A 27,530-nucleotide genomic window follows, 5' to 3' on the forward strand; every position below is an offset into this window, starting at 1 on the left:
AAAAAAAAAAAAAAAAAAAACACTATGAGTGACTGAGGGTGAGGTCTGCAGCTGGATTAGACCGAAAAATATAATAAGCCTCATTTATACAACAGCTTTAAAAACAGAGTTTACAAAGTGCTTTGACAGACACAGCAAAGCAGAATAACCAGAAAGCAAAATAACAACAGAAAGGCCAAACAAGAGTGAGACAAAATGAAGCCTATAACGCTCAGCTTTTCTTTTTGTCACAGTAATAGAGGTGTTCATTCACTTCTATGTTTGGCATTGAGCTCATAGTTAGTGCTGCTGTTGGACTGGACAGCAGTTTACTGACAGCTGTTTCCACTTCTCTATCCCCCCTCATTGTATATAAACGGGGAGGACAAAAAATGAGAAACACCTCTCAATGTAATGTAGTCGAGTACAAGACCTCTGCAAACTACAACCTCAATAATAAACACAGAATTAAATTTCCACATTCTCCACAATGTCAAACAAAAACTGAACCTTATAAACAAACTTTCTTAAAAAGGTAGAATTCATGTTGCACTGAACTGCATTACACTGTACAGGTGGACCTGATCAGGTTAACACTGAGGGTACACAATAAAATAATTAAAAAAAAAAAAAAAAAAAAAAATTAGTTACTACCGGAGTTGCAAAAATAAAGGTAATAATTAACAAATAATAATAATAAAAAATAAATAAATTAAAAATTAAAAAAAAAAAAAAAAACACATGACATAAGCACAGGTGTATCAAAGGGTTTTGAGCAGTGATTTTGTGATGAAATGTGTGAAAGAGACCAGCATTAGCGGCTAAAGGACTAAAGTTTGTCTGACACCGGCGTGTGGAGGCTGCAGAGGTGGAGGTTGGCCGCCCGGAGCAGCGGCGTGTGAGGCGGCTGCAGCTGGGCTCAGGCTCCGCTCCCCTCCCTTTAGCCCCGGCTAGCTACGTGGCAGCCCCGGCCAGCCACTCCTCTCCCGGGCTGCAACCCTGAACCTCCTCCTCTGTGTCTCTGCCGGGTTATTTCAGTGAGCCGGTGCTTTTTTTTCTCCTCTCCTCTCCTCACATGGAGGCTCTGAGCTGACAGCGGAGGAGGAGAAGGAGGAGGAGGAGGAGAGCGCACCGCTAGCTCAACTTGCTAGCCGCCGGCAGGACTGACTGCCACACACACACACACACACACACCGCCGGACATGATGCAACGAGCTCTGCGCTAATAAAACAGCCACACAGGTAGGCTTGAGACTGAACATGTGTGTGTGTGTATGTGTGTTTTATACACACCTGTGTTAAAAGTCCACCGCCCGCCGCCTGGAGCCACGCTGCCGGCAGCCGGGACGCGTGTCAAGAGTCTCCTCACCCGCTTTCCGCCACAACACCGCCCTCCAAACCGATTCTCATTGATAGTTTCACTTATTTTACCTCTGTGTTTTTTATCTCCACAGGCCAAACTGCGTAGAGGCCGGCCCGCTGTGGTTTTTTTCCCCCCGTTAACACACGCCGTTATACCGCTGCAACAACACAACACACCCAACATGTGCGTTTCGCTGCTGGGAGACGGACGAGACCAACGCGGCTCAGAACGGGAGGGAGGAGGGGGGGGGGTGTGACCCAGCGGGGTTTAAATCCTGACATTTCTAAACTGTGAGTATGTTTTTCAGAAAAATCAAGGAGCTAAAGTCGTGTTTTTGGTGTTACTAAAGTGTAAAATCACACGCGCAGGAGAAATAATGTCGTTTTTAGCTCTGCATCCATGGCGACTCCCCCCCTTTACGTGCATTATCAGTAAATGTTTGTTCCTCATGATAAATAAACGGTGCCTCTGTACGTACGCCGCTGCGCCTACAGCTGTCAAATTAAAGGGGCATTGATTTCTTTTATCATTATTATTATTAATAATAATAATAATAATAATAATTTAATGTAACTGTGTGCCAGCGTATCATGCTGTTAATTTTGCCCTCTTAATGTTCACCTTAATCCTCTCGTTTGTATTGCACTGCATTTTATTTCTGTTATTCTTGCTTTTTTTTTTTTTTTTTTGTGCAATAGGCCAGTTAATTTAAAATTATACGAATGGGACGAATGCCAGATGCAGTAACAGACCTGACATTGTTAATGTTTAAGCCATATCTGAATCATGAATTGGAAAATTGATCTTAATGTCTAACTCCATGAAAAATACTCTTATTTCGGTCTGAATAAATGACAACCTACCCCTACCTGAATGATCAATAAACATTTTTTCCCCTCATAATAAATTAACATGTCAGCTGTAAAATTAAAGGGGCACTGATTTTTTTTTTTTTTAATTATTATTGTTGTTGTTATTTTTTTAATATAACAATGTCTTAGTATCTGATTACATTAATTAAAAGCAGAACTTTTTGCTCTGTTCTCCTTAATCCACCTGGTTTGTGTTGCACTCTTTTGTATTTCTGTGCTGTGCAAAAGGCTAATAAATATCAAACTACACCAGTGGGACAAATATCAATGTGATAACTGATCTGATATTGTTAATATTTAGGCCGAAGCAGAGCAATGCATTGATCTGAATAATTGATCTGGATGTTTTCCAGTTTAGGCAGTGGTCAGTTCCTGGACTATGCCTCAAGCAGAATTTTTTTTTTTTTTTTTTTCAGATCATGTGCCACTGAAAGCAAAGAGAATGCAGTTTGTTCCAGCCAATCACAACAGCAGCTGATCTCACTGATCATTCTGTGCTAATCAGTGAAATGAGCTGGTGCAGTGATTGGCTGGAATGGAAACCTGCAGACTTTGGCCCTTCATGGCACAGTATTGAAAACCACTGGCCTAGGATTGTATCTCACCACTGCTGCATTTTAGCATTCAGAATGACCCAGTTACTGTTCAGAATAAGAGGACATTAGGTGGACACTATCTGGACAAAAGTATTGGGCCACAGCTCTTCATCAGTGAATTCAGGTGTTTCATTCAGTCCTGTTGCCACAGGTGTATATAATCCAGCAGCTAGTCATGCAGTCTGTCTTTCCCAACATCAGTGACAGAACGTCTGGTTCTAAAGAGCTCACTGAGTTCCAGCGTGCTGCTGGAATAGTGATGGAACAGGAAGCCACCGCTGCAACAAGTCAGCTGCTCAACTTTCTTCCCTCCTAGATATTCCACCATCAGCTGGAAGTGGGATTATTGCAAAGTGGAAGCGTTTAGGAACCACAGCGACTCGGCCACCAGGGGGCAGCACCACGTAAAGTTACAGAGCGGGGTCGCCGAGTGCCGAGGCTCATAGTGCGTAAAAGTGTCCGACGCTCTGCCGCCTCAGTAACTGCAGAGCTCCAAACCTCCTCTGGCATCAACATCAGCACAGAAACTGAGCGCCGGGAGCTTCATGGCTGAGCGGCCGCACGCCAGCCTCACATCACCGAGCACGACGCCGAGCGGCAAACGGAGCGGCGTAAAGCACGGCACCGCCGGACTCTGGAGTGGTGGAAACATGTTCTGTGGAGCAACCAATCAGGCTCTTTGTAGCGGTCTGATTGACGAGTCTGGGTTTGGGGAACGCCAGGAGAACGTTCCCCGCCTCCAGGAGAACGTTCCCTGCCTGAGCGCATTGTGCCGACTGTGCAGTTTGCTGGAGGAGGGGTCACGCTGTGGGCTGGTGTTTCTGGGCTCGGCCTCGGCCCCTCAGCTCCACTGAAGGGAAATCTGAACGCTTCAGCTCACCGACACATTTTGGACAATTCTCTGCTTCCAGCTTTGTGGGACCAGTTTGGGGAAGGAAGGCCCTTTCCTGTCCCAGCATGACTGAGCCCCAGTGCACAGAGCAGCTCCATAAAGGCGTGGCCGGCTGAGTTTGGGGTGGAAGAACTTGAGCGGCCTGCACAGAGCCCCGACCTCAACCCCATCCAACACCTTTGGGATCAACTTGAACGCAGACTGTGAGCCGGGCCCTCTGGTCCAACATCAGAGTCTGAGCTCACAAATGCTCAAAACTCCCACAGACACACTCCAACATCTGGTAGAAAGCCTCCCAGAAGAGTGGAAGCTGTTCCAGCTGCAAAGGGACCAACTCCATATTAATGCCTCTGGATTTAGAATGGGAGGTCAGAGTGGCCCAATACTTTTATCCATATAGATTATTTGTTTCTGACGTGTTTCCTGTGGACCTTTTATTTTTCTTGTCTAGGCCCCAGTCAGAAAACATGATCAGCTCCATTGAAAAAAGCTGAGTGTCTTCATGTTAAGTTCTTTGTAAATCTTCTCTAAAATCTAGATCTAATAATAATAATAAGGCCAGCTGTTAAGAATTTAATTTGTGTATTCCATGTCAGTCTCAATGAGGAATGAAATCTCTTTCCTACATGGAGCAATAAACCACACAAAAACGTATAAACACTTGATTTTATTCTCAATAGGATAATTAAACAAAGGGTGTACATCATTTTTCAGTATAATAAATGAAGCGGCAGGATAAAAAGGACCGTAAATCAGGCTGACCATAAAGTGCAGGTACAAACACTGGAGAAGTAATGACTTGGTACTGTTAGACGTAGTGCAAACCTCCAAATGTGAATTAACAGCGAAACATTTAACTAATAAACTGCAGACACACGGCTGTTAGGGCTGCACAATTAACCAGAGTATAATGATGTATTGTACTTTGAGTTTGCACAGTTAATAGACCAAAATGCACACTGGTGTGACTTGATGAGGGATGACATTTTGGCACTGTTTGTTAAAAAAAAAAAAAAAGAAAGAAAAAAAAAAAGAGAGAGAGATTGGCCAGATGGGGGCGCTGTAATTAAAGACCAAAGTTTCCAGTTTTGAAAGGCCACTGTAGCTGCCACACCGCTGGTCCAATTCGGATGAAATCTAACAGGCTGATGTTTAATTTTTTTGATTCGCAACGCTGCGTCTGAACACACTTGATGTTGTGCACGCAGCAAAAAGCACAATTATGATTTCATTCCTCAAAATCACAGAGCCTAATTGCCAACATCTCATAAAATAACGGGCAAAAGTTAAAACTGTGCAGCCCTCGTCCTAATCACACAGACCAGCTCAAAATGGATAATGGATAATAAAACAGAACAAAAAAAAAAAATTTTAAATTGCATAACTTCATGATTATTACACCTTTGAGACAACGTCAAAGTTACCACACAGACATCTTTTTTTACACCGAACCTCACAATCTTCCTCGCTCCAAAAACCAAATTACAACTCGTGACTTGAAGTATTCTTAGGTGAGCAGCATAAAACAAAACAAAACAAAACAAAAAAAACATCACATAAATGTCGGGAGGCGGGGGGAAACTTTTCATTTGGTACGACGTATGAAAAAAGGGGAAAAGGCCAACAAACCCAGACGATAGTGTCATATTTAACTTCGCTTAGTAAAGGACAGCTAATGTCGCGTTGCATTTTACGATGGAGGTTGAAATTTTCAAAGCGAACAGGTAAAACTTGCAAAAAATGTCTGTGTATTATGGCGGTCCAGCTCCAAAAAAAAAAAACAACAACAGAAAAACACAGACAGCTGCAAGATTTTCTTTAGCCGACATAAAAATACTGTTTCTGTTTACAAAAGCAAATATTAGGTCAATATTTGGTCATCTTAGCTCGCTTGCTCGCACAACTATACATCTCAAATTTGTGTTTTACCGTTCACCACGCGGGGATTTTTATGGATTTATGATCACATAAGGCTGAAAATTGAGCTTAAAAGGATAGGTTTGGTATTTTTTTTTAACCAGAAGCTGTATTAAAATGTTGATTCCCATCATTTAAAAATCACCATCACCTTTTTTGAAAACTGAAAACTACTGTTCTTTACTATTTTTGGGGCTACTTTTTAGGTTTCGCCACGGTACACCTCTAACATCGTCATAAAGTTGAAAGCTAAATGCTAATGCTAAACAAAACCTGTTAGAAAGCATGGCGTGCAACCATTTTTTGGTGCATAATTTAAAGACAGTATGTGGCTGTAATGTGCGTTTCCTGTTTTTCCAAAAAGGACATTTGCAACGTTTTTGAGAGAAAAAAAAAATAAAAATTGCCCTGTGTTGGAGGCTAACTAGAAGCAGCTGATGTTCAGTTCGTTTCTGTTCATTTTTAATTATAACAAACGACGAAAACCTGTGGTGATTCAAGTCCCATGTCCTGTGTCTTTGTTTTCTACTGAGTAAATACAAATAAAAGGAACCAACATTTAAATTTAAGCTGGATGGAAAAATATCAAACGTATCCTTTAAGTGCATTCTGATCATTTTAAACGTGTTAAATTAACGTGACACAGCGTTAATTTAACACGTTTAACCTGGTTAGGGAAAATCAGGGTTTACTACTTTAATATCCAACTTGAAGGGCATCTAAACTGCATTTTCCTTGTTGAAAAACCAGCAGCAGAAATCAAACAGCATTAACCAACAGCAGGTGGTAACTTGCCTTTCTGGTTTGTGGCTCGGCAAATCAGATTATTAACAAAAAAAAAAAAAAAAATGGTAAAAGGACCACCAAAGTTAAAAAAAAAAGTATTCAGGCCTTTGCGTAGGAAAGAAACAATTACTGTATACAAGTGCTACAAAAACTATAGTCAAACTTCAGCTTTAAAAAGTATGCAAGTACATACACTGCGTCCGTGTGTTAAAATAGGAATATTTAACAAAATAGTTCATACAAAAATTCGATACATGAGACTACATTTAAAGCATTTATTAAAGTGTTGCGTGTACTGTGTGTATGCATATGTGTGTGTGTGTGTGTGTGTGTTTACTTCACTAGAATCAGTGAATAGTCTGTAGTTTCCCTTAGACAGCGAGGCCTAAGGACTAAAATCTGCAAATATCTGTGGCAGAGAGCAGAGTTATGACGAGAATGTGCAGGGAAATAAAACTTCAGCTGAACTAAATGACGCTGAACCTACATCTCATTTACTGTCAAACTTAATTAGCGCCCAGACAGCCAGGCTCTGAGGAGGAAAAATCCACCCTGACGCGGTCAAACTGCATCAAACTGCATCAAACTGTGATGTTCGACTCAAGTTATTTTGTGATGTGATGAGTTTTACTCTCCCTCACTCTGCCTCGTTTCTGCACCAAAACCTGACGATGATGTTTTAGATCTCCAAAACGTTTTCTGCGATCTAATTCCACTGCGGGTGCAAAGAAATATCTCAGTGTGATGTCAAGTTGTCTAGATTTGTCGATTTTAGCGACTGGAAACATTAAAATACACCACCAAAACAACCAAATGGGCCCAAAAATACAGAGTACATCAGTGATAGTGAGGTTTTTTTCATCCGTATTAAAGGAATACGCCAACGTTTTGCATATAATCCCCTTTTTCCGACTTCCCCAGACTGAGACCAGATGATGGACACCATTTTCACCTCTGTACATCCAGTGGTTCAGTTCCTACAGGTACTGTTTCCATGTTAGCTTAGCATAAAGACTTGAAGTCTATGGGAGTTGTTAGCCTGGCTCTGTCAAAGTGAAACAAATAAACCTTACAGCAACTCTGAAGCTGTCTGATTTACACAGTGGATCATGTGGATGTGAAATACACCTCTTATTATTATGAGTTAGTTTTTCAATATGACAGAGCTAGGCTAACGACTCCCATAGACTTCAAGTCTTTATGCTAAGCTAAAATTACCCATAGGAACTAAACCAGCGGACGTACAGAGGTGGAAATGGTGTCGAATTTCAAGTCTCAGTCTCAAAAAAAAAAAAAAAAAAAAGGCGATTTTGCCCAAAACGTTGGCATATTCCTTTAATGTGTTTAGGGTGGATTTTTCCTCTGAGATGTCCTTTATCTCAGAACACAACAAGCAGCATCACCTCTGCTGAAGTGCCCTTGAGCAAGACACTGAATCTGTCCCAGCTGCTGACCTCTGACCTGTGAGAGAAAGCGCCTCCTGTGGGGCCGATGAAACGTCTCTCTCATCGTTTCTGCGGCGAAATAAAAGCCTCGCGGACGATTTTGCGCGTAAAGCGGCGCGAGATCAGCGTGAATTCATGGAACAGCAGGGCCGCTGTGGATTTACTGCTGTAACAGAGGCGAGATCAGATGAGACGTAGGTTTGGGCGACAGAAACAATTTTCAAATTCTCACTTTCTGTTAAAATAAATGGATCAGAACCTGCCGGCAGCCTCCCGGAGCTGACAGGCATCCATCGGCTCTGGAAAGCTGCATTCCTGCTGTCGTTTACACTTTCATGGAGAAACATTAACGCTGCATGCCCTGATTTTTTTTTTTAAAGTATTAAAACAAGATGAATAATAATTAAGAAAGCTCCGATAGACTTCAGAAAAATAAAACAATATAAACAGTCGGCCTACTTGTGGTAAACATGATGTATGTACAATGTACTTGGTTACAGAGGTAATAAAAGTTTCTTCTCTACAAACATTTTTTCCCAAAAAAAATCACCATGATAAGAGCCGGCGTCGAGAACGGATGAGGAATCAAATGTAAGAGCAGAATAAGAATCGGCGTTAATAAAATCCAAACGATACCCGGCGCCGGACAGACGGGCTAGAAAACACTTGGGTGTGTGCTGCCTGGAGTTTGTCTGCTGCAGGCCGGCGGCTCGTCACTGGTCCCGGGCTTCATACAGCAGCTTGGCCGCCTGGAGGAAACACACACACACACACACACACACACACACATACAGAGGAGTCACTGAGCGTCCACTTACACCTGGAAATACACTGACATCTGTGTGTGGACGAGGGGAAACACACACACAGGTACCTAACTGTGCAAAAACAAATCCACAACACACACACTACACGGCGCTAAAAACACACAGGAATCAGTGAATATCCTGAACGTGTTTTTATGCTTGTCCAAGTTTTGCATTTGAAAGAGTATTTGTTTATCTCATAGTAAACCCACATATCTTATTAGTTTTGCAGAGAAGACAAAACACAAAATGAGAAATGGTCGTGGATTTTTCTCTCCAAAGTTTATGAAACAAACTGAACTGAAATCGTGACCCAAAAACTGCGGGTTTATCGAAGGGTTATACTCAAAATGAAGGTGTTGGGCTGCAGCAATTAATTATTTTGACCATCAGTTAATCTACTGATTTTTTTATGTTTTTTTTTTTTTTTACTCATTTAGTCTCTTAACTGTCAAAACTAATGCCGAAGTCTCATGGGAAGTTAGCTACGACAGTGTATAAGTGCCATTGTTGAAAAAAAAAAAAAAAATTATAGGGGGAGGAGGGGTAATATTTTGAGAAAGAAACTCTGAATTTCTGACATTAAAGTTGTAAATTTATGAGAAAAAAAAACCTCAATCATCCAAAATAGTTTTTTCTCTCACGTTTTAGCCAAGGAAACATGTTTTGAGTTTTTTTATTGAGTTTTTTTTTCTCATAAATTTACAACTTCAATATCTGAGTGATTTTTTTTCTTGCAAATTTACCACTTAAATCTCAAGAGAATATTTGAGTTTTTTTCTTGTAAATTTACGACTTTAATCTCGGAAATTCTGAGTGTTTTTTTTCCTCAGAATATTACGCCCCCATCCATTTGTTTTTTTTATCTTCCTACAATGGAACTAGTACACTGTCGTAGTTAGAAGAGTCCGAAGTGATGTCTTCAAATTGCTTCCTTAGCTTGACCAGCAGCTAAAACAAAACAAAAACAAACAAACAAAAAAAAAAAAAAACCTGAGTATTAACATGAATGGAATAAAGTAAGAGTTTATGTTATAGGTTATAGGCCCAGATATATGCTGCAATCTAATTGCCCCATTGGAGAATATAATAAAGAAATGAACTGAAGTGAGCGAGTCTTAGCGAAACAGGAATCAGCAATCGTTTGAGAATCTTTACATCATAAACAACCAAAGATTCACTGGTTATCACAAATGCAAACAATTCTTTTTTTCTGGTAAATCAGCTAATCAATTAATTGAATAATCTTCACAGTAGAAAGGTGCAGACACACGGAGCATGTGGAGCCGAGTCTGCCAGGTGGAGATGAAGCAGAGGCAAAAATCAACCTGTTGTTTCTGTTTCCAGGAGAGAAAAACCGGTACAAGACGAGCGTTTCCTTTTCAAATGAAAACAAAATGTGAGCAGCACAACGTTGCACCATCCACTTTTATTTATTTTTGCCGCCTCGCCGTTGACTCGCCTGCTTTGCACGGTGCCGACAGCCAATCACGAGGACAAATGGCAGAAAATGAGAATGTGTGTAAATACCGCCTTTCAGTGCCAGGTGTAAATTTGATATCATTAATATTTAATTTTTTTTTATGTTCCTAACTCCCACTGCTGTTTGTGATGTTGGTGATCTAACAACTGGACTTTGCTTCTGCTGTTGCAGCCACAGGAGGAGAGGCGAGGCCGAAGCCGCAGCACCCAGACGAGAGATTCAACAAACGATGCTGTGTGCTCCGGATGAGAAATGAGGTTTCTGTCGGCCGGCGAAGCGAGGCCGCACCGACCCAGGAGAGGACAGAGTTACACAAAAAGATAATACACTAAAGAGAAAAAAAACTCATCAAGGAGGCTTTGGTCTTCACAGAAAAAAAGGAGAAACAAATTACACAAGAAACACAGCTGGAAAACCGAGAATAATCCCAACATTATGCCTTTAGGCTGTACCTTTGTTTTTCTAATCATCTGTGCTGTCCAGAGTTATTACAGTTCTGTATTTTTCATTAGTTTTTATTTTTATTTTTTTGTTTTCAATTCAGTTTAGTTTCAGTTAATTTAAAGAGTGAGTTAACTCATTTCAGTTTAGTTTTTTAGTTTTAGTTTTTATTAGTTGCACTATTAGTTTTAGATTGTTTTTTTTTTTTTTTTTTTTTTTTTATGTAATATGGGGGCTGTTTGTCAGAATAGGTATTCCTATCCAAAACCTTAAGATACTTTCTGTACTTTTTTTAAAATTTTATTTCAGTTTGTTTCCGCATTTTTCTCAAGTCTACTGTTTGTTTTTATTTCCGTAAACCTAATTTTTTTTCCACACCTAGTTTTTGTTTGGCCCAAAATGTAGGAACGCCTCTAATTGGTTTAGCAGACGGACGGAAAGACAAGTCAGTGCAGAAAACGTTCAGCTGCTTCAAAACCTCTTCAAAGATCATCCAGCGTGTCATCACAGATCTAAAGGTCTTAGTGGCTTGATTTGATTTTTTAAAAATTTGATTTGATTTGCGTGGCTGAAGGAGCTGCTGGAGCATCCGGTCTTTTCCCTCTGAGGGCCGATTCCTCCCCTCCTGTGTGCCGATAAGAGTCGACTGCAGAGCCTCAGCCTGAGAGCTTTTGGTGCTTTTCTCTGTTCTCACTTTGTGAAGCTGATGAGGTGGGAGTAGATTACGTAAAAACCTCCCAGCTTCTAAGTCAACAAGACTGTATGGTGGAACTGTTACTTAAAAAAAAAAAAAAAAAAAAGGGAAAAGGTGAATATATGAATGGAGTTGGATAGTGACTGGCTGATATTATGGGACAATGCTGGCACGTGTCAGTTGATATGCCCAAAAAAAAAAAAAAAAATTACAGACAAACTGCAGTAAAAAAGCACTTGAGATGATTAAAAAAAATAGTGTTGTCATTAAATAGTTTGTCCAGCAGGCTCCACTGTTTCCAGTAATTGTTCAACTGTAAAATACCCTGCTCCCAATGCATATCTCAAACTTGATGATTCCTTTCTATCTTTTTTTTTAATGCAATAACATTTGAAGAATTGTCCAGGATTGCACAATAAAAGTAAAAAAAAATATTTTAATAATTATTCTTGATAATAAATGTTGATAACACATTTAGTGGAATAAGGGCCACTTCATCATTATCTGAAGTTTTCTATTCCAAAAATATCAGTATAATATCAGCCTGATTCCTCCTGTAAACCTCAGCTGTACCTTGTGCATCGCCGCCAGCCATGACGAGGCCACCTTCTTGTCCTCTGCTGCCTCCATGCGAAGCTGCTGGGAATCCTGGGAGCCCATCGGCTTGTAATGGAGCAGCATGCCGCTGGCCCGCGACGTCCCTCCTGCACACAACACACACCCACACACACAGCTTCAGTAACACACATATTAAAAAAAAAAAAAAAAAAAAAAGACTGATGGACTAACTCAAGTCTTTGTCAAAGGGTAACTATTTTGTTTTATACTTTTTTTTCTGCTGTTTGTGTGACTGGGTGTATAAAATATGTTTTAAAAAATTGCTAAGGACATGAAAATATATTGTACATGTCGCGGTATATTTGCACTGAATCATGAGTTCTTGCGATAAAAGTACGAGTGGAAAAAGTGTTTGTCAAAGAAGAATTTAATAAAATAATAAGAAGAGAAGGCAGAGAAGTCCTCAGGTTGTGTGGGACAGATCAAACAGCCTTCAGTTACGATGATTCGTGTCAACGGATGACGTTTTGAGTTCGGCATGCTCTCAGGGTCCCCGCTCTGTGTCAAATGTAAAATTCCCTGACTTTCCCATGACTGAAAAGTTGAATTTCCATGACCTTTATAAACATGATGTTTTTTTTCCTGACAAAAATTTTAACCTCACCTCAGATTCAGGTCTTATTAAAGCTCATTGCTTTGTTTTATTCTGTGGAAAAGTGAACATAACATGGAATGTAAATGACATTTTGTGAATAACTATTGGTTTTTTTATTATTTTTTTTTTTTTACATTTTTCCATGATATTCCATGACCTTTTCCCCAAGAATTTATTGAATTTCCTGACTTTCCGTGTTTAGAAAAGACTTAAAATTTCCACAACGCATGGGAACTCTGTGTTATTTTTCTTCCACAAGGCATTTGCATCACACACAATTCGAGGGGGGTAAAAAGCTTCTGTATTCGCAGTTTTTTCTGTCAAATCAGTGACAGAAAAAAGCATTAGCATCCCTCACTGAGATCAATGGACTCGGCTGGCTCAGTACAAATGCATGCAGATTTTTCAGTGCAAACCAAAACATTCGTATGTGAGGTGAAAACGGGGGGGGGGGGGGGAATGACAGGAAATTGGAAAAGGAGAACCGTGTGGCGACGTTTAATGCCTGGGGAAGAAAAATAACAAATTACAAATGTCAAGTCATCCCGTTTCCAGTAACTGCTTCCTATATGAGATCATGTTGCTGCTCATGTATTCGACGGTAGTCAGCATTTTCACTGAACTGAGCTGCACCGCCTCGACAAGCCTTCAGAAACACTGAGCGCACGCCGACTCTTTATCAAACACAGACACAATGACAAACACACACGAGTGGAGCGGCTGTGGATGGAATAGAAATCGTCTGAATTCGAAGAAAGAAACAGAAACAGAAAAGAGACCGCCGCTGCTTCCCAAACACACAGATGAATGAATGAGGAACGGATGAGTGTTTTTTTTGTTGTTTTTTTTTTGTTTTTTTTAAATAGAAAAACAGGAAAAAAATTGCACGCATGTTCATGATTTTCCGCAGGAGGTCATGCTCATCAAACGTTAAAGCTGCGATTCCCAAAAGCACCGGCATCAAATTGTCTTTACAAAAAAAAAAAAAAAAAAAGGGGCACAGTTCAGTTTGTGTGTTCCTGTTTGGTTCCAGTGATGGAGGACCGTGAAGTCAATACGTGCAAATATCGCTCGAGGTTCGTTCATTTCCTGCAGATCCGAGCGAGCAGGGAAACTCGGCTGGGAAAAGTCGAGCTTTCATCGCGAGCCGTCGCCGGCGTCTGACAGCCAATTAAATTTCTGTGCGTCCACGTTTTCCTAATGATGTGATTTTGCCTGCTGAACAGCTTGGCGAGAGGTTCATCCCAGCCATTTAAAGCCTCTCTGTTCCCCACAACTTGAATTGGAAAGATTACAAGAATAAACATCTCAAAAACGAGGCCAAAGATGCTCCAGTGCCATTTTTTCCCTCCTGATACCTGAACCACTGCATTAAACAAAAACCTGACAGCTGCATACTACTAACCTGCCTTTTCAGTGTAAAACATTGCGCAATTGCTAATTTCTTTTTTTTTCTTTTTGCTATCCTCAGACTTAAGAAAGAGTGACGGCTGTTTTACTCCTCATTTTTTACAGTGGTGAAACATCAGGCTATATCACCTATTTTAACCCCTCGTGCTGACATGTTTCACAGTGTTGTGTTTTTCATCTGTTAGATCTGTCCGCTGTTGACTCGCAGTGGGTAAACCTGACCAGACAAACACAAACACGTGTTGATTTTTTTTTTCCACCCGCGATCGGAGCAAACACGGTCACAAAAGGATAATAAAACGACAAAGCCAAACATTTGCCATATTGGTATTGGAACAACTCGAGTTACAACCATCACTGCGGTCGGTGACAGACTGTAGTTATTGCTGTTTTTTTTTCATATGCAACCTAATTAAATTAGTGCTTGCTAACTGGCTCTGTCAACCCACAGCAATGATAACAAAACAGCAAAGCAGCGGAGCTCAGAGAGGAGGAACTCACTAAAGAAATCAGCTGCTCTTAAATAAAAACGATATTCAGTACAACCACAATAGGATGTATTAAATCCAAGTTAAATGACTGCATATAGTATGACTGTGTGGACTTGTTTCTTTCTGAAGTCTTTCCAGCAGTGGCACCGGCTCGCCAGAATGTAAATTATTTTAAAAAGGAAAATTTCAGCCTAAACCACATTAAAGTATTTAAAACCTTAAACTGACAATTTGCATTGTACGTCTGGTGCTGTTTTGTCGTTTGATGTGTATTTTGTTATTTTGCGGATAAGTAGCCATTACATTCTTTGCAGGTTCAGTGATTTGAGGAGAAATCCAGCAGTGAACAGGGAGAGCTCACTTCTTTCATCCATTAAGCTCCACTGTACCTGTAGCTGCTCTCACAAAACAGCAAAACAGCAAAACAACACCAGCAACACGCAACATTTTTTCATTTGTATTGACAGGAGAATAAACTGATGCTAATGCGCCATAACAGGTAAAGTCACATTTTTGTTTACAGCGGTCCCTCGTTAATCGCGGGAGTTACGTTCTAAAAATAACCCGCAATAGGCGAAATCCGTGAAGTAGTCAGCTTTATTTTTTACAATTATTATAGATGTTTTAAGGCTGTAAAACCCCTCACTACACACTTTATACACTTTTCTCAGACAGGCAGTAACATTTTCTCATTTTTCTCTCTAAACACTCTCAAAGTTCAAACCTTTGTAGAAAAATACGTCCAGTAAAAAAAAAAAAAGCATGCAAAATTGCACTAAAAAAAATCCGCGAAACTGCGAGGCCACGAAAGGTGAACCGCGTTATAGCGAGGGACAACTGTATTTATTTATCGCAATGTTATTGAATTTTCATATATCGTCTCATCTATAGCTGCTGTAGTTTTTGTCTAGAAATAAAACCTCCAGGCTCCTGAGCTTCAATATTAAAATCGCCGAGGTGCTTTTGGGAATCCGGAACACAAACGCATTAATCATCTGATAAAACAGGAGACAAATGATCCGCTCTCCTGTTTTCAGGCAGATTCATGCACAGATTCCGGTTCTGGAAAACGAGACGGGGGAAGGAGGGAGGGACAGGGTGTGACTGACAGGTGAGGAGGACTATGTGGAGGTGACCAGGCTAACCTTCAGAGATATAGTGACTGTCCAGCAGACTGGTGTAAGTGTGAATGTCATTCTCTGAAGCCCAGAGGGAGAAGGGCGAGGCCACCCAAGTCAAAGCAGCGGGGAGAGAGAAGGTGTTAATAACAGAGCAGGAAAACACAAAAAACCAAAAAATTAAAAAGGTTTTGTGTTAATCAGCAATTCTTCCACTGGTTAGGACTTCCATCTCAAGAGAAAAACAAGACACAGACAGAAAGTTACAGTGCAGGAGAAGCCTCAGAGTTATTGGTAAATAACAACGTGCACTGAAATCTGAAATTCTAGTCTTCACTATGTTATTATCAGGATTTTTTACATAAAGATAAATCACATTTATCTATTTTTCGTTGTGTTCCACGTTCATGTCACATTTTTTTGTTTGTTTTTTGGTGTAGTTTTTTTTTTTTTTTTTAAATCTCAGGTTCTTTACCTCCTGGGCTCGTCCCGTCCGTCAAAACCTGCATGCTGGAGATCCGAGACAACTCCACCTCGAAGTGGCTTTCACCGTCCAGGAACAGATACCTGGAGGAGGAGAAGACAAGAGGATGAGAGGCTTTGCTTCCCAGCAGCTCCGTCCACTGGGATTCCAATATTGGAATTAGAGCTGAAAAAATTAATCTGTTATAATTTTCATAACTGAAAAACAATTTGCATCATTTATTACATAAAATGACAAACATGTTCACAGAGCTGAGAGTTACTTGCTTCTCTGTTTCTTATTATTATGACATGAAACCTTTGAGGATTTTCCAGACTACAGCAACAATTTGAACTCTTCAGTTTGGGCTCGGCCGACTTCCTGTGAGACTTTGTAATTTTTGACACTTCAGAGAAAATGCTCAGCAATTATTTTTCAGTTTTCTTTTTTTTTTTCCCCCCCACTTGAGTTTTAACTGTGTTTTAGTGAGAATATAGAGCAGAACAGCACAACAACATCAAAACCCAAAAAGAAAAAAAAAAGAAAGGGGAAATAGTATGATACACAGACATATAATAACAATATTAATAATGACAGTTACAAAAAAAAAAAACAACACAAAGGTAGCTGTCTGGAAATATTGCAATATTCACACAAGTATATAATTTTGATTAGGTTATCACCTAGACAATGTCAACATGTCTATAAATTTTTCAGTTTTCAACAATAAAAATAAATGTTACACCTGGCTCTACTTGTAAGCACAGCGAGTGAGTGTCAATGTAAAAAAAATAATATAATAAAAAAAAATAATAAACTTAATTCAAATCTGATATTGGCTGGATTCATCACCATCTGTCAAACCTCTGAAAAAAAAAAAAAGAAAAAAAAATCACACAATCCACATAAAATCACATGATCTGATTTCCAAATCAAGTCTAATGGATGAAGACAGCGAGCCAAACTTTGTTAAATTTGGGGATTCTGAGGAAATTTGTTAAACTGTCTGATGAAGTCCTGCAGCACTTCAATACGTTTTCTTCAGTGGATTGTTGCAGCCAGAAATAACTTTATCTGGTTAGATCTGAAAGGCTGTAAACTACTGACAGGCAACACATGTGACCTCCAAACTCTTCATCATCATCTTCATTAAAGGCCTTTGCTGATGAGGATCTAAATGCATCACCTCCATAGGAAACACAGTCATTAGGTTACTTGGTGCTCACAGCTGACAGGCAGGTAAAAGCGGCCACTTTGATTGGTTGCACAGGCCGTCAGGACGGTGAACATGCAGAATCCAAAGGTTTCCCTACCTGTGGTTGTTGGAGAGGCGACACATCATGGTTTCAGATTTATCCGACGAGCCCAAAGTCACCACAAACGTCCCGCCTGCGAAGAGAGAAATCCATATGTAAGAAAACTTCAAGAACACGGCCTACACATCTTCATTCTGTCTCCATCTTTGGTGTTCAGGCGCGTGTCGCTGTGGCGTTCCCGCGGCGTGGGCGGGGCTTGGATTGTCTGTCGATGGAGTTTGAGTTTCTCTTTCGTTTCTCTGCTCAGTAATGGTGGCTACCGCTGCTATTGCCAACTAACCAGTTTTTCTTCTTCTGTTTATTTCAAACAAAACGACAAATGCAAGGCAGGAAAGAGCCACCAGACACTGAGGGTTTAGAACAGACGACAGAAAAGCTTTAGGACTTGAACAGAGCTGGGATTAGCGCTGATTTATACCCAGTGATCCCCCACATTTTCCATCTCAAACTCCCGTACTTTTCCAGATTTACTTTTTTGCGACTTGATTTCAATATTTCCCTCAGTGTTGAATATAAAAAGCAAAGACGACAAATACAAAAAGTAAGGAAAGGATCGTTTTTTGCTGGCGGGATCAACGCCAGTCATTGAACACTTTATTTTTCTCAGCATTCACCATCACATATTCATGACAGGTGACAAATGATCATGGTCTAGGTTGCACCACTCTGAAAAATAAATAAATAAATAAATAAATAAATAATACAGCATGTGAAAGGGCAGTGGGTGCTGAAGGACAGAAGAGATATATTCACATGAGCAGGAAAAAGCCTTTCAACTAACTTTTCCAGACATTTCCAGACCTGGGAAATCAGCCGTTTTTTCCATCAGTAGCAAAACAGACATTTAATTACAAGGGAATGTCATGGAATGTAACTTTTTTTTTTTTTTTGGAAATCCATACTAGTTTCCATCTGAGCTATTGATAATGTCTTCATCAATAAATCATGTGGCTCCAACGTGCTGCAGGCTCTGCACTGACAGGCTTTAAGCACCAGGCGGCTAATGGATTTTTCATTAAGAGACCGGCTGAGTGATACTGAGTGATGATGCTGCCTATTTATAGTCTTACACACACACACACACACACACACACACTGAACTACACTGAACTACACAATGGATTATCCAGGACAGGATGCACTCTGCAAGATTATTTTAAAGATTATTTTTCCTGCCATCTCTGCTTTGTTTGACAGTGCATTGTATGGAGTGACAGCAAAGATAGGAGGTGTGTGTGTGTGTGTGTGTGTGTGTGTGTGTGTGCATTACTGGGCCACGAGGGCACAGATTCAATGACTTTTCCATGACTTTGCATAACTAAGTCAAATCAATTCCATGACCTAAAAACACGATTCCACCCTGACTTGTTGATGTTGCTGGGTTTTTTTGGGGGGGTTTTTTTTGGAAAGTTGTGCAGAATCTGGTTTCCCGTCCAGCTGCACTGAAAACCAACAAGTACCAAACCAGCAAGTGTATAAAACAAACTGCAAAATATATCCTATTATATTCCCAGAAAATGACGCATCTGATATTCCCTGTCTGGGACTGACTTCTCCAAAATCCATGATAATCCAGAATGACACTCGAGCTGATCCATGGAAGTGACAAGATCGGAGTGAAAACGCCACATGACTACGTTCTTGTCACAACAGTTTCCCCGTTAGCTATCGATATATTAAGATGTTAATCTGGTCAAAATAGAGTCAATACCTCAACACAAGGAGTCGGTTCATAATCTGATAATCTCACTCGTCACAGAAATGTTTTGTGCCAGTAAACTTGACCACATTCATGACGAGGGGCCACTTTTACAAAACTGGGTGTGGATTCCACACTAAAAGGTTACGCAAGCACAAACAGGAAAAGTATGCACGCCAAAAAATATTCTGATTTATAAAACACCTGCATGCAACTCCCTTTAATAAATCACAAGTTAACCTGAAATGTTGCGCACATGCACGAGGCTCAAGTTCAACCTCATGAAACCCAAACATCAGCCTTGTCTGGTCCAGAAACACCTTTGTGAATGCTGATATGCAGCGTATGCAGAGATTACAAATGAGACCCAATAATATTAGAGTCCATTGTTTCCCCCGAAATTATATTCCTGACAGGGTGCAAACAAGATTATAACATCTATGGCACCAAAATTCTCAATTAAAACACGTGCTGATCAAATTGGTTTAGGTGGCGACCAGCTGTTTAAGAGACAACAAAATTTCAACTTTTCATGTGTTTCAAATTATTTTTCCATCATATTATCAGTAGATGACACGACTGGCTGAATAAAGGCCAATGCTGTGTTGGTGCGCTATTTCAGACCAACGCTAATCAGGGTGACACAAAATTAATATACAAGAAACCTGAAAGAGAAGATCATGACAATAAATCTATGCATGCCTAAACAGAAAGTGCAAAAACATATCTGAACTCCATGTGGTGCACAGTAAATAAATATGAGCAGATGCCGCTGTGGTGTTTCTGATGGCGGTGTGAAGGCCTCACCTCCCATGAGCACTTTGAGCTGTTTGTCGTAGAACTCCATCTCCCGGTGGGACACCTGGCTGCACTCGGCACACTGCCGCACCGGGTCCACGAAACACATGCGGGGCAGCGCCACCTTCTTACTGCAGCACTTATCACAGAAACACCGGCCACACCGCCGGCAGTGGTGCTGAGAGGCCAGACAGAGAGAGAGACAGAGAGGGAGAGGGAGACAGGGACAGACAAGTAAAGACAAGTAAAAGGCCTGATTTCCCCCAGACTGAGTCCTGAGGAGACGCTGTCAGCTCTCCTGTGTGAAGGAACCACAGAAACCTCGAGCAGCCACATCTGTCTCTGCCTGCCACACACACAGCTGGATCATCATTAACTGGCTTATATCAATTAACTGTATATTGATTAACCGTGTTAAACTGTGCCAATATCGAAATGAGATGTATTATAACTCTATTAACTGTTTCTGTGAAATGCTTTGGCAACAACATGTCAGAACTGTTCATGCCAATAAAGCAGAACTGAATTGGATTGGATTGGATTGAGAGACAGACAGAGAGAGAGAGAGAGAGAGACAGACTGACAGAGAGAGAGAGTCGATTATCCATTTGTTTATTTATTTTTATTTTTCCTTTTTTTAAATTAATTAATTAATTAATTTATTTTTATTTTATTTTATTTTATTTTATTTTATTTTATTTTATTTTATTTTATTTTATTTTTATTGTCATTATCACTGCTATTTGCTTTGGCAATATAAGCACTGCCTTGTCATGCCAATAAAGCTATTTAAATTGAAAACTGAAATTGAGAGAGAGAGACAGACAGACAGACAGAAGACAGAGAGAGACAGACAGACAAAGAGAGAGAGACAGAGGGAGAGACAGAGAGAGACAGAGAGAGTGAGACAGACAAAGAGAGAGAGACAGACAGAGAGACAGACAAAGAGAGACAGACAGAGAGAGACAGAGAGAGAGAGAGACAGAGAGAGAGAGACAAACAGAGAGACAGAGAGAGAGAGAGACAGAGAGAGAGAGACAAACAGAGAGACAGAGAGAGAGAGAGACAGAGACAGAGAGAGACAGAGAGAGACAGAGAGAGAGAGACAGACAGAGACAGACAGAGAGAGACAGACAGACAGAGAGAGAGAGAGAATTGAAGACAGACAGACAGAGAGAGACAGACAGAGTCAGTTGTATTGGCTTAGTCAGTTGGTACGGAGGAGGCCTCTCCCTGTCTGTCTGTCTGTCTGCCTGTCTGCCTGTCTGTCTGCCTGTCTGCCTGCTCACATTATAAAGGCTACAGGGATCGATTATCAAGGCTGATGTTCAGAATTTCTCAATAATCAGCATCATCATTTTGCTTTACACGACTGCTGATATGAAACACTGCATTTCCAATAATACAGTCACAATTTTCTCTTCCCTTTTCGATGGATTTGTATTTAATTTAGTTTTACAGAAAGACAAAAACGCCAAGTTGTAGCATGTTGGAGCCTTAAGGACAGACGGCTTACAATTTTCACTCAATTTTTTTTTTTTTTTTTTTTTTTTTTTTTAACATTTGTTAATATAAAACAAATGTAATAAACTAATTTCTAAAGCTGATCATTTTTTACTACATTTTTACTACAATTTTACTACAAATGAGCTGAATACTGTGACTAAGTGAGCTCATTAAATTGCTTCCTGAGTCTGACAAGCAGCCAAAAAAAACAAACAAACAAAAACATGATGCAGAAAAGTAAGACAACCTTAGTGTCTTGGTGAAGCTAGGATTAGACAATGTTTGGCATATTTACTTCATAAATGACAAACAATTTCTTATCAAATTGACAGTAATTTCTCTGTTGATCAACTAATAATTTCAGCACGATGTTAAAACACAACACATTACAACAAGATGTAATGGGAACAATAAGGGAATATGTCTTTTTTCATAAGTAGCACATATAAAAAGTTATTAAGCTCAATAATGCATTAACTTCCAATATTTCCATGTCATCACATGTGTCTTCAAATGAAGTCTTCATGGCTGGTGTTTGTTTTAACTCTGTACCTTGAAGCTCTGAGGAGTTGGAGTGGTTTTAAGAAAGTTTTTCCTCACTCTGTACAAATTTCTGCGGTAAAATGCTCCAGGATCTAATCAGATCATCTGACCTATACGTGTAAAATTTCCGTCATGTGCTCGTTCTGCGGCTGCACCCACAGGAGTCTCTCTACATACATGACGACACATGAGCCACGCTTCCGGAGCATAATGACATTTACTGTAATAATTTAGGAATTGTGGGAAATAAGTCCATTTTCCACCCAGCGTGCACATGGCTCTGTGTTGGAAGCCGACACACAGATTACGGGCTGGAAAGTGAGTTTGGAAAGCAGCCGGTCACGTGAGTCACACTATCAACCAAGCGCACACACACACACACACACACACACACACACACTGAGGTCTTGTGATGTTGTGGTGCAGGGGGAAAAAAAAAGGGTTTTCACATTTATTTTACTATTAAATTGCAGTGTAATGTATGCAGCAAGTGAAATGGGTGTAGTCATGGTGGAGAATGCTTCCCTTCAGTGTGAGTTTTAACACCTCACCTCGTCTCACATTATCAGGTTACACTGTGATTCGCTGTCAAAGACAAATCAAAACAGACCTTTCTTGTGATGAAGTCGAACTTGGTGTCACACTGCATACATCTCGGGCACTGAAACACAGGAACAGGATGTTACACAACCTGAAAAACAGCCAGCGCAGCAAGTTCAGCAGCAGCTGGACAGACAACAGCAGGACAATCACACCAGACACAGTAAAAAAAAAAAAAAAAAGTGGGAATTGCTTCACCAATGTTTTTTAAAATATTACGCATAGAAATAAAGTTCAAATTTGGCTACACTTTGCCTGTCTGTCTACACACAACACACAAATCTTCTCAGATGGGGAAGAACAGGACCAAACTTTAACAAATTATGTTGCACGGGCTGAGAAACAACAACAGAGTACTGCATAAAAACTGCTCGCACAGTAAAATCACTTATTTTGAATTAAACAACCCACTAAATGTCATATTCTCTTAGCTCTCCTGCCATTGCAGCATGTCACGTCATGAAAAATACATGCATTACATTTTACTCACAGCAGCTGTTCTTGTTGACGTGTCATCAACCACATTAAAGATCTGAATGAAGGCATTTGCACCAGAGGATTAGAGTCTAATTTTGCCGCGCTAAAGCCTCTGCCGCTCCGAGTTTCTCACCGGCGGGAGGTGTATTTCCACCTCAGCTCCAATGTGGCTTGGTTTTCATGTCAAGGCTCAATTGTGGAAACAGAGCTGCAACTAAAGATTACCTTCACTGGCGATTAATCCATCTAGTATTTTTTGAGATTAATCAATTAAGCATGTGGTCTATTTAGTGTAAAAAGTAATGATGAGGTGTCATGAGACGTGAACAAAGCCCAAAGTGACATCTTTCAATTGCTTCCCTAGTCTAACCTGCAGCCAGGAAAAAAAACACTATTAATATTATAACAGAGAAAAGGGAAGACAATCTTAGCATCATAGTGATCTTAGTGATGCAGGAATCAGGCCGTGGTTGGAATTCATGAGAAATGACCCAAGATGATTGATCAGCAAAATAATAGCTGATTCATTTTCTGCGAATCATTTCAGCGCCACCAATAAACTCCTCTGACCTCACTGGGACCATAAACAAAAAGTGAGGCGTGACAATCTGCCACGCAGTGTGCGGCTGTCTTCTGACCATGACATAAGAGCTCTACCAAATGATAAGCAAATATTATTTACAGCCCTCGGCCCAGCACTGTACAGGCTCCTGATCCTCCAGTCGGTTCCTGCACCACAGAAACATCCTGGACTGGGGGAGCAGCAGGAGATGAATGATTAACTCCACTAACTGGACCTGACTGTCAGTGCCAGGGCAAAGTGTCTGGGCAGCCCGTGACAAGCACTTCGACACACAACTGCTGTTTGTCAGAGAGCGCGAGAGAGAGAGAGAGAGAGAGAGAGATTACATAAATTGCAATCAATAGTTTTTGTTTGTTTGTTTCTTGTTCAGTCCCTGCATATAATCTGATGCTAGATTCTGTAATGCATACATGTACTGATTTCTTCTATAGGCTGGTGTATATAAATATTTGCATAGTTGGTCTATGTGCTCATTTCTTGTCCTGCATGTTAGTGTGTTTGTGATTACATGCAACATCACCTACATTGTTACTACATGCATTGTAATCATTAGTTGTTTTTTTTATATATATATATACCTGTACATGCTGTTCTTCTTCATATGAATATGTACTTATATGTCCTTTATGTAATGTCTGCTTTGGCAATACCAGGCTTGTCATGCCAATAAAGCACTTTTGAATTTGAATTTGAGAGAGAAAGAGAGAAAGAAAGAGACAGAGGCTGAACCAGGGTTGCCAAGTCCGCGTTTTTTCCGCCAAATTGGGCTACTTTTTAAGTGTTGCCGCGGGTAACAAATTTTGTCCGCGGGTTGGGCTTGGGCAGTCATGAATAAAGATTCATATTTTGAATGACCAATGTTTATACCCAAATCCTGTCAAACTGACTCCAGGCCAGATCAGCATATAAACTATCCACATATGTCACCTGCTCCACAGACAAATAATATGCCAATGCTGTGTGAGGCCACTCAGCACATGACCAATCACATCATCAGCACCACTCAGCTGAAGTAAGGTATCCCATATTATATTTTAAGTTCTGAGATACTGTAAATTAAATAGGTGAAAGAACTGTTTCGGGAAATTGCCTTTAATGTTTATGGTGTTCTTTTATAGATATTATAGTGCATTTTGCAATTATAGCAATGCTGTTGGACTTTAAAAGCAACATATATGGATTTTTATGGGCATATTTTGAGTTCTGGTATTGGGCTGATTTTTGGGCCCTTTTTATACCAGGTTGGGCTGGTTTTGGGCTGGTTTTGAGTTGCTGTTTGGCTGCTTTTGTCTCATACACCTGGCAACCCTGATGCATTGTAATCATTAGTTGTTTTTTTTTTATATATATATACCTGTACATGCTGTTCTTCTTCATATGAATATGTACTTAAATGTCCTTTATGTAATGTCTGCTTTGGCGATACAAATGCCTGCTTGTCATGCCAATAAAGCACTTTTGAATGTGAATTTGAGAGAGAAAGAGAGAAAGAAAGAAAGAGACAGAGGCTGAACTGTTGCAGTCCAGCTGCTTTGCATGGCATGGGCTGCTAGCATTAGCAGACAAGCTCCAGGTGAACATGACACACATGACATCTGTGCATGCCGTCAGCAGCCAGTTCAAACAAGTCACTATCACTTTATCGATCTGGGCTCTTAGTTGCACGAGAGAAATTAAACAAATAAGCCCCGCCGAGAGGAAAGTGAACGCGTTTCTGTGCCTCTGACAGCTAGCTTCCGCTGTTAGCATCAGCTAGCTGCCAGGCTGGCCGCGCTGCCTCCGCCGCCCAGTCCGACTGCGACGTCCACCGCCGCGTCAAGCAGCCGCAACCAGCCGCAACACCACCGGAAGTCCGGAGAATTACCTCTCAAATTAAACATTTAGTCGCTAATGTCAAGTTGATAGATAGATAGATAGATAGATAGATAGATAGATAGATAGATAGATACTTTATTCATCCCGCAGGAAATTCACAGATTTTCAGCAGTATCCACAGATTACAGATTAAATAAAATAAAAAAGATGAAAAAAAAATAAATAAAAATAAAAAAATAAATAAAGAATAAGATCTAAGTACAAGCCAGTGTGCAAAAAGCAATGTGCAAAAAAAAAAAAAATAGAAAAAAAGAAAAAACCGTGTGCATGGGTGTATAAAATGTGCATAGAGGTAGGTCAATGTGCAAATTTAGAAGAAATATACAGTACACACATGATAAATAGCAGAAGCAATATAAACACTATAAACAAGGATTATATATATTAAAAAAAAATAGAAATATGAACAATTTCCTGTTGTTTTTTTTTTTTTTTTTTTTTTTGCACATTGCTTTTTGCACACTGGGTTGTACTTAGGTTATTCTGTTGTACTTAGATCTTATTCTTTATTTTTATTTTTTTTATTTACTTAATCTGTAATCTGTGGATACTGCTGAAAAAATGTGAATTTCCTGCGGGATGAATAAAGTATCTACCTACCTACCAATTTGGCATGAACTTCAGTCCAAGTGAATCTGCGAACTGTGGCACGATATCGACACCAAACACGGCCATTAGACAGAGAAATACTCCCTTTTACTGAAAATTATTCCTTAAGTGTAACTTTTACTATCACTTTAGTGCATAAGGATTATTCAAACCCCCAATAGGGACTTATTATAAGGAAAAACCCCGTTGACCGGAAGCTGTGTTTTCACTCCGCCTAACTTGACACTGGTGATATCCTGGTGGCTGTAGCTCGCTTTTCGCCGTAAAATAAATCCCTCCGCCGGCCTCACCTCTTTATCGGGGACCCACTGCGGCTCGTCCAGGGAGAAGGGGCTGTTGAAGGCGCCGTTCTCCGGCACCATGCGAAGGCCACTCGGGCTCCGGACCAGTTTTTTGCCATCAGGCACTGAAGACATTTTCCAGCAACAAATTCTCCTCGTACAGTAGAGTCCTCCTGCCACAAACTCCTGGACACGCCCATCCGCCTAATTGACAGGGCGTTTGACCAATGGCTGCGGGCCGCTGGCGTCACGTGACGCGGTGGGCGCAGTGAGTTGTTTTGGTTTTTACAACCGCACCCGTTGGCTGGAGCGCTCAGCTGATGACAGGAGACAATAAAGATGACAGAAACTTAATTACACAACCATCAGGCCTGGAAACTCATTACAGAGTATTAAATTACAAGTCATTAATTGTGACAACGATTTCATGTTTTTATATTTGATTTATTTTGTTTTGATTTTTATATTTCAGAATATTAGTTTTTTTTTCTTTATTTTGTCAAAATAAAACAAGTTCCTCTGCATCAGATTAAACATATCTGCTGTTGTAAACATCTCAGCCTCATGAAACTAATACTGCCAATACACTGATGTGTCCAAACTTAACCTGTGGAGAGAAATAACAAAAAAAAAAAAAAAATAAAAAAAATAATAATAATAATAAAATGAAACTCTGTAGGGAGAAAATGATTTATTAAAGTAGCACCTTAGTATCAGGCCTAATATTCCTACATAAAACTGACCTCTGCACTGGATCCTCACTTGAATGAAGAGATGATTTGTCTTAAATTGTTAAAATTTTAATCTGAAAGGTCTTTTAAGTATTGAATGTAACTCGGATTCTTGTTGACACCCTGAATAAAAACTTTTGAAAAGAAGCACCAAAGGATGGAACAAAAGCTACTGTATGGGGAAAAAAATAAAGATTTTCATTCCAGAAATTAGATATCCACCATCTGAAGAAGAAAAAAACACACCCACTCTCCCATTTTATTCTTTTATTCTGTTATTTTATATATTTTATTGTTTTCATGTCTTCCTTTGTTTCTATATCATCCTTTGTTTTATATCCATTTTTTATGTATTGTACTAACATTTGTTTTTTGCATGGTTTTACTGCACAATATTTGCACTTGTCTTAATTTGCCTGTTTTAATTTATTCTGTTTTTTTCACTTTCACTTTATTGTGAGCTGCACCCCCAGTGTGAAAGAATGAATCAAGTATTATAATTATATTGGCTGCTGGCATGAAAGTAAAGCACTTTATGGGTTA

At 40.0% G+C, this 27,530-nt stretch overlaps 2 protein-coding genes across 4 annotated transcripts in view; both read right to left on the reverse strand.

Moving 5' to 3' along the window:
• Window positions 1-1,569, reverse strand: part of brf1a (BRF1 general transcription factor IIIB subunit a) — a 128,309-nt gene extending 126,740 nt beyond the window's left edge. For both annotated transcript variants that reach the window (XM_030082024.1, XM_030082025.1), the window contains exon 1: window positions 1,273-1,569. The gene's annotated coding sequence lies outside the window, so the exon portion shown is untranslated. The remainder of the gene's footprint in view (window positions 1-1,272) is intronic.
• Window positions 1,570-4,354: 2,785 nt separating this feature from the next.
• Window positions 4,355-26,437, reverse strand: zfyve21 (zinc finger, FYVE domain containing 21). 2 transcript variants are annotated; one of them, XM_030082027.1, is made up of 8 exons: window positions 26,266-26,437; window positions 22,442-22,492; window positions 19,792-19,960; window positions 17,283-17,358; window positions 15,982-16,073; window positions 15,534-15,587; window positions 11,848-11,978; window positions 4,355-8,599 (listed from the first exon to the last, which is right to left on the reverse strand). In XM_030082027.1, the coding sequence occupies exons 1-8, from the start codon at window positions 26,389-26,391 to the stop codon at window positions 8,564-8,566; spliced, it is 735 nt and encodes a 244-aa protein (XP_029937887.1). In that variant the 5' UTR covers window positions 26,392-26,437; the 3' UTR covers window positions 4,355-8,563. The 2 variants fall into 2 exon arrangements, with proteins under 2 accessions (XP_029937887.1, XP_029937888.1); XM_030082028.1 differs by lacking the exon at window positions 15,534-15,587.
• Between the last annotated feature and the right edge of the window lie 1,093 nt (window positions 26,438-27,530).

Source organism: Myripristis murdjan, chromosome 22 (genome assembly GCF_902150065.1).
Source record: "Myripristis murdjan chromosome 22, fMyrMur1.1, whole genome shotgun sequence".
Classification (NCBI taxonomy): domain Eukaryota; kingdom Metazoa; phylum Chordata; class Actinopteri; order Holocentriformes; family Holocentridae; genus Myripristis; species Myripristis murdjan.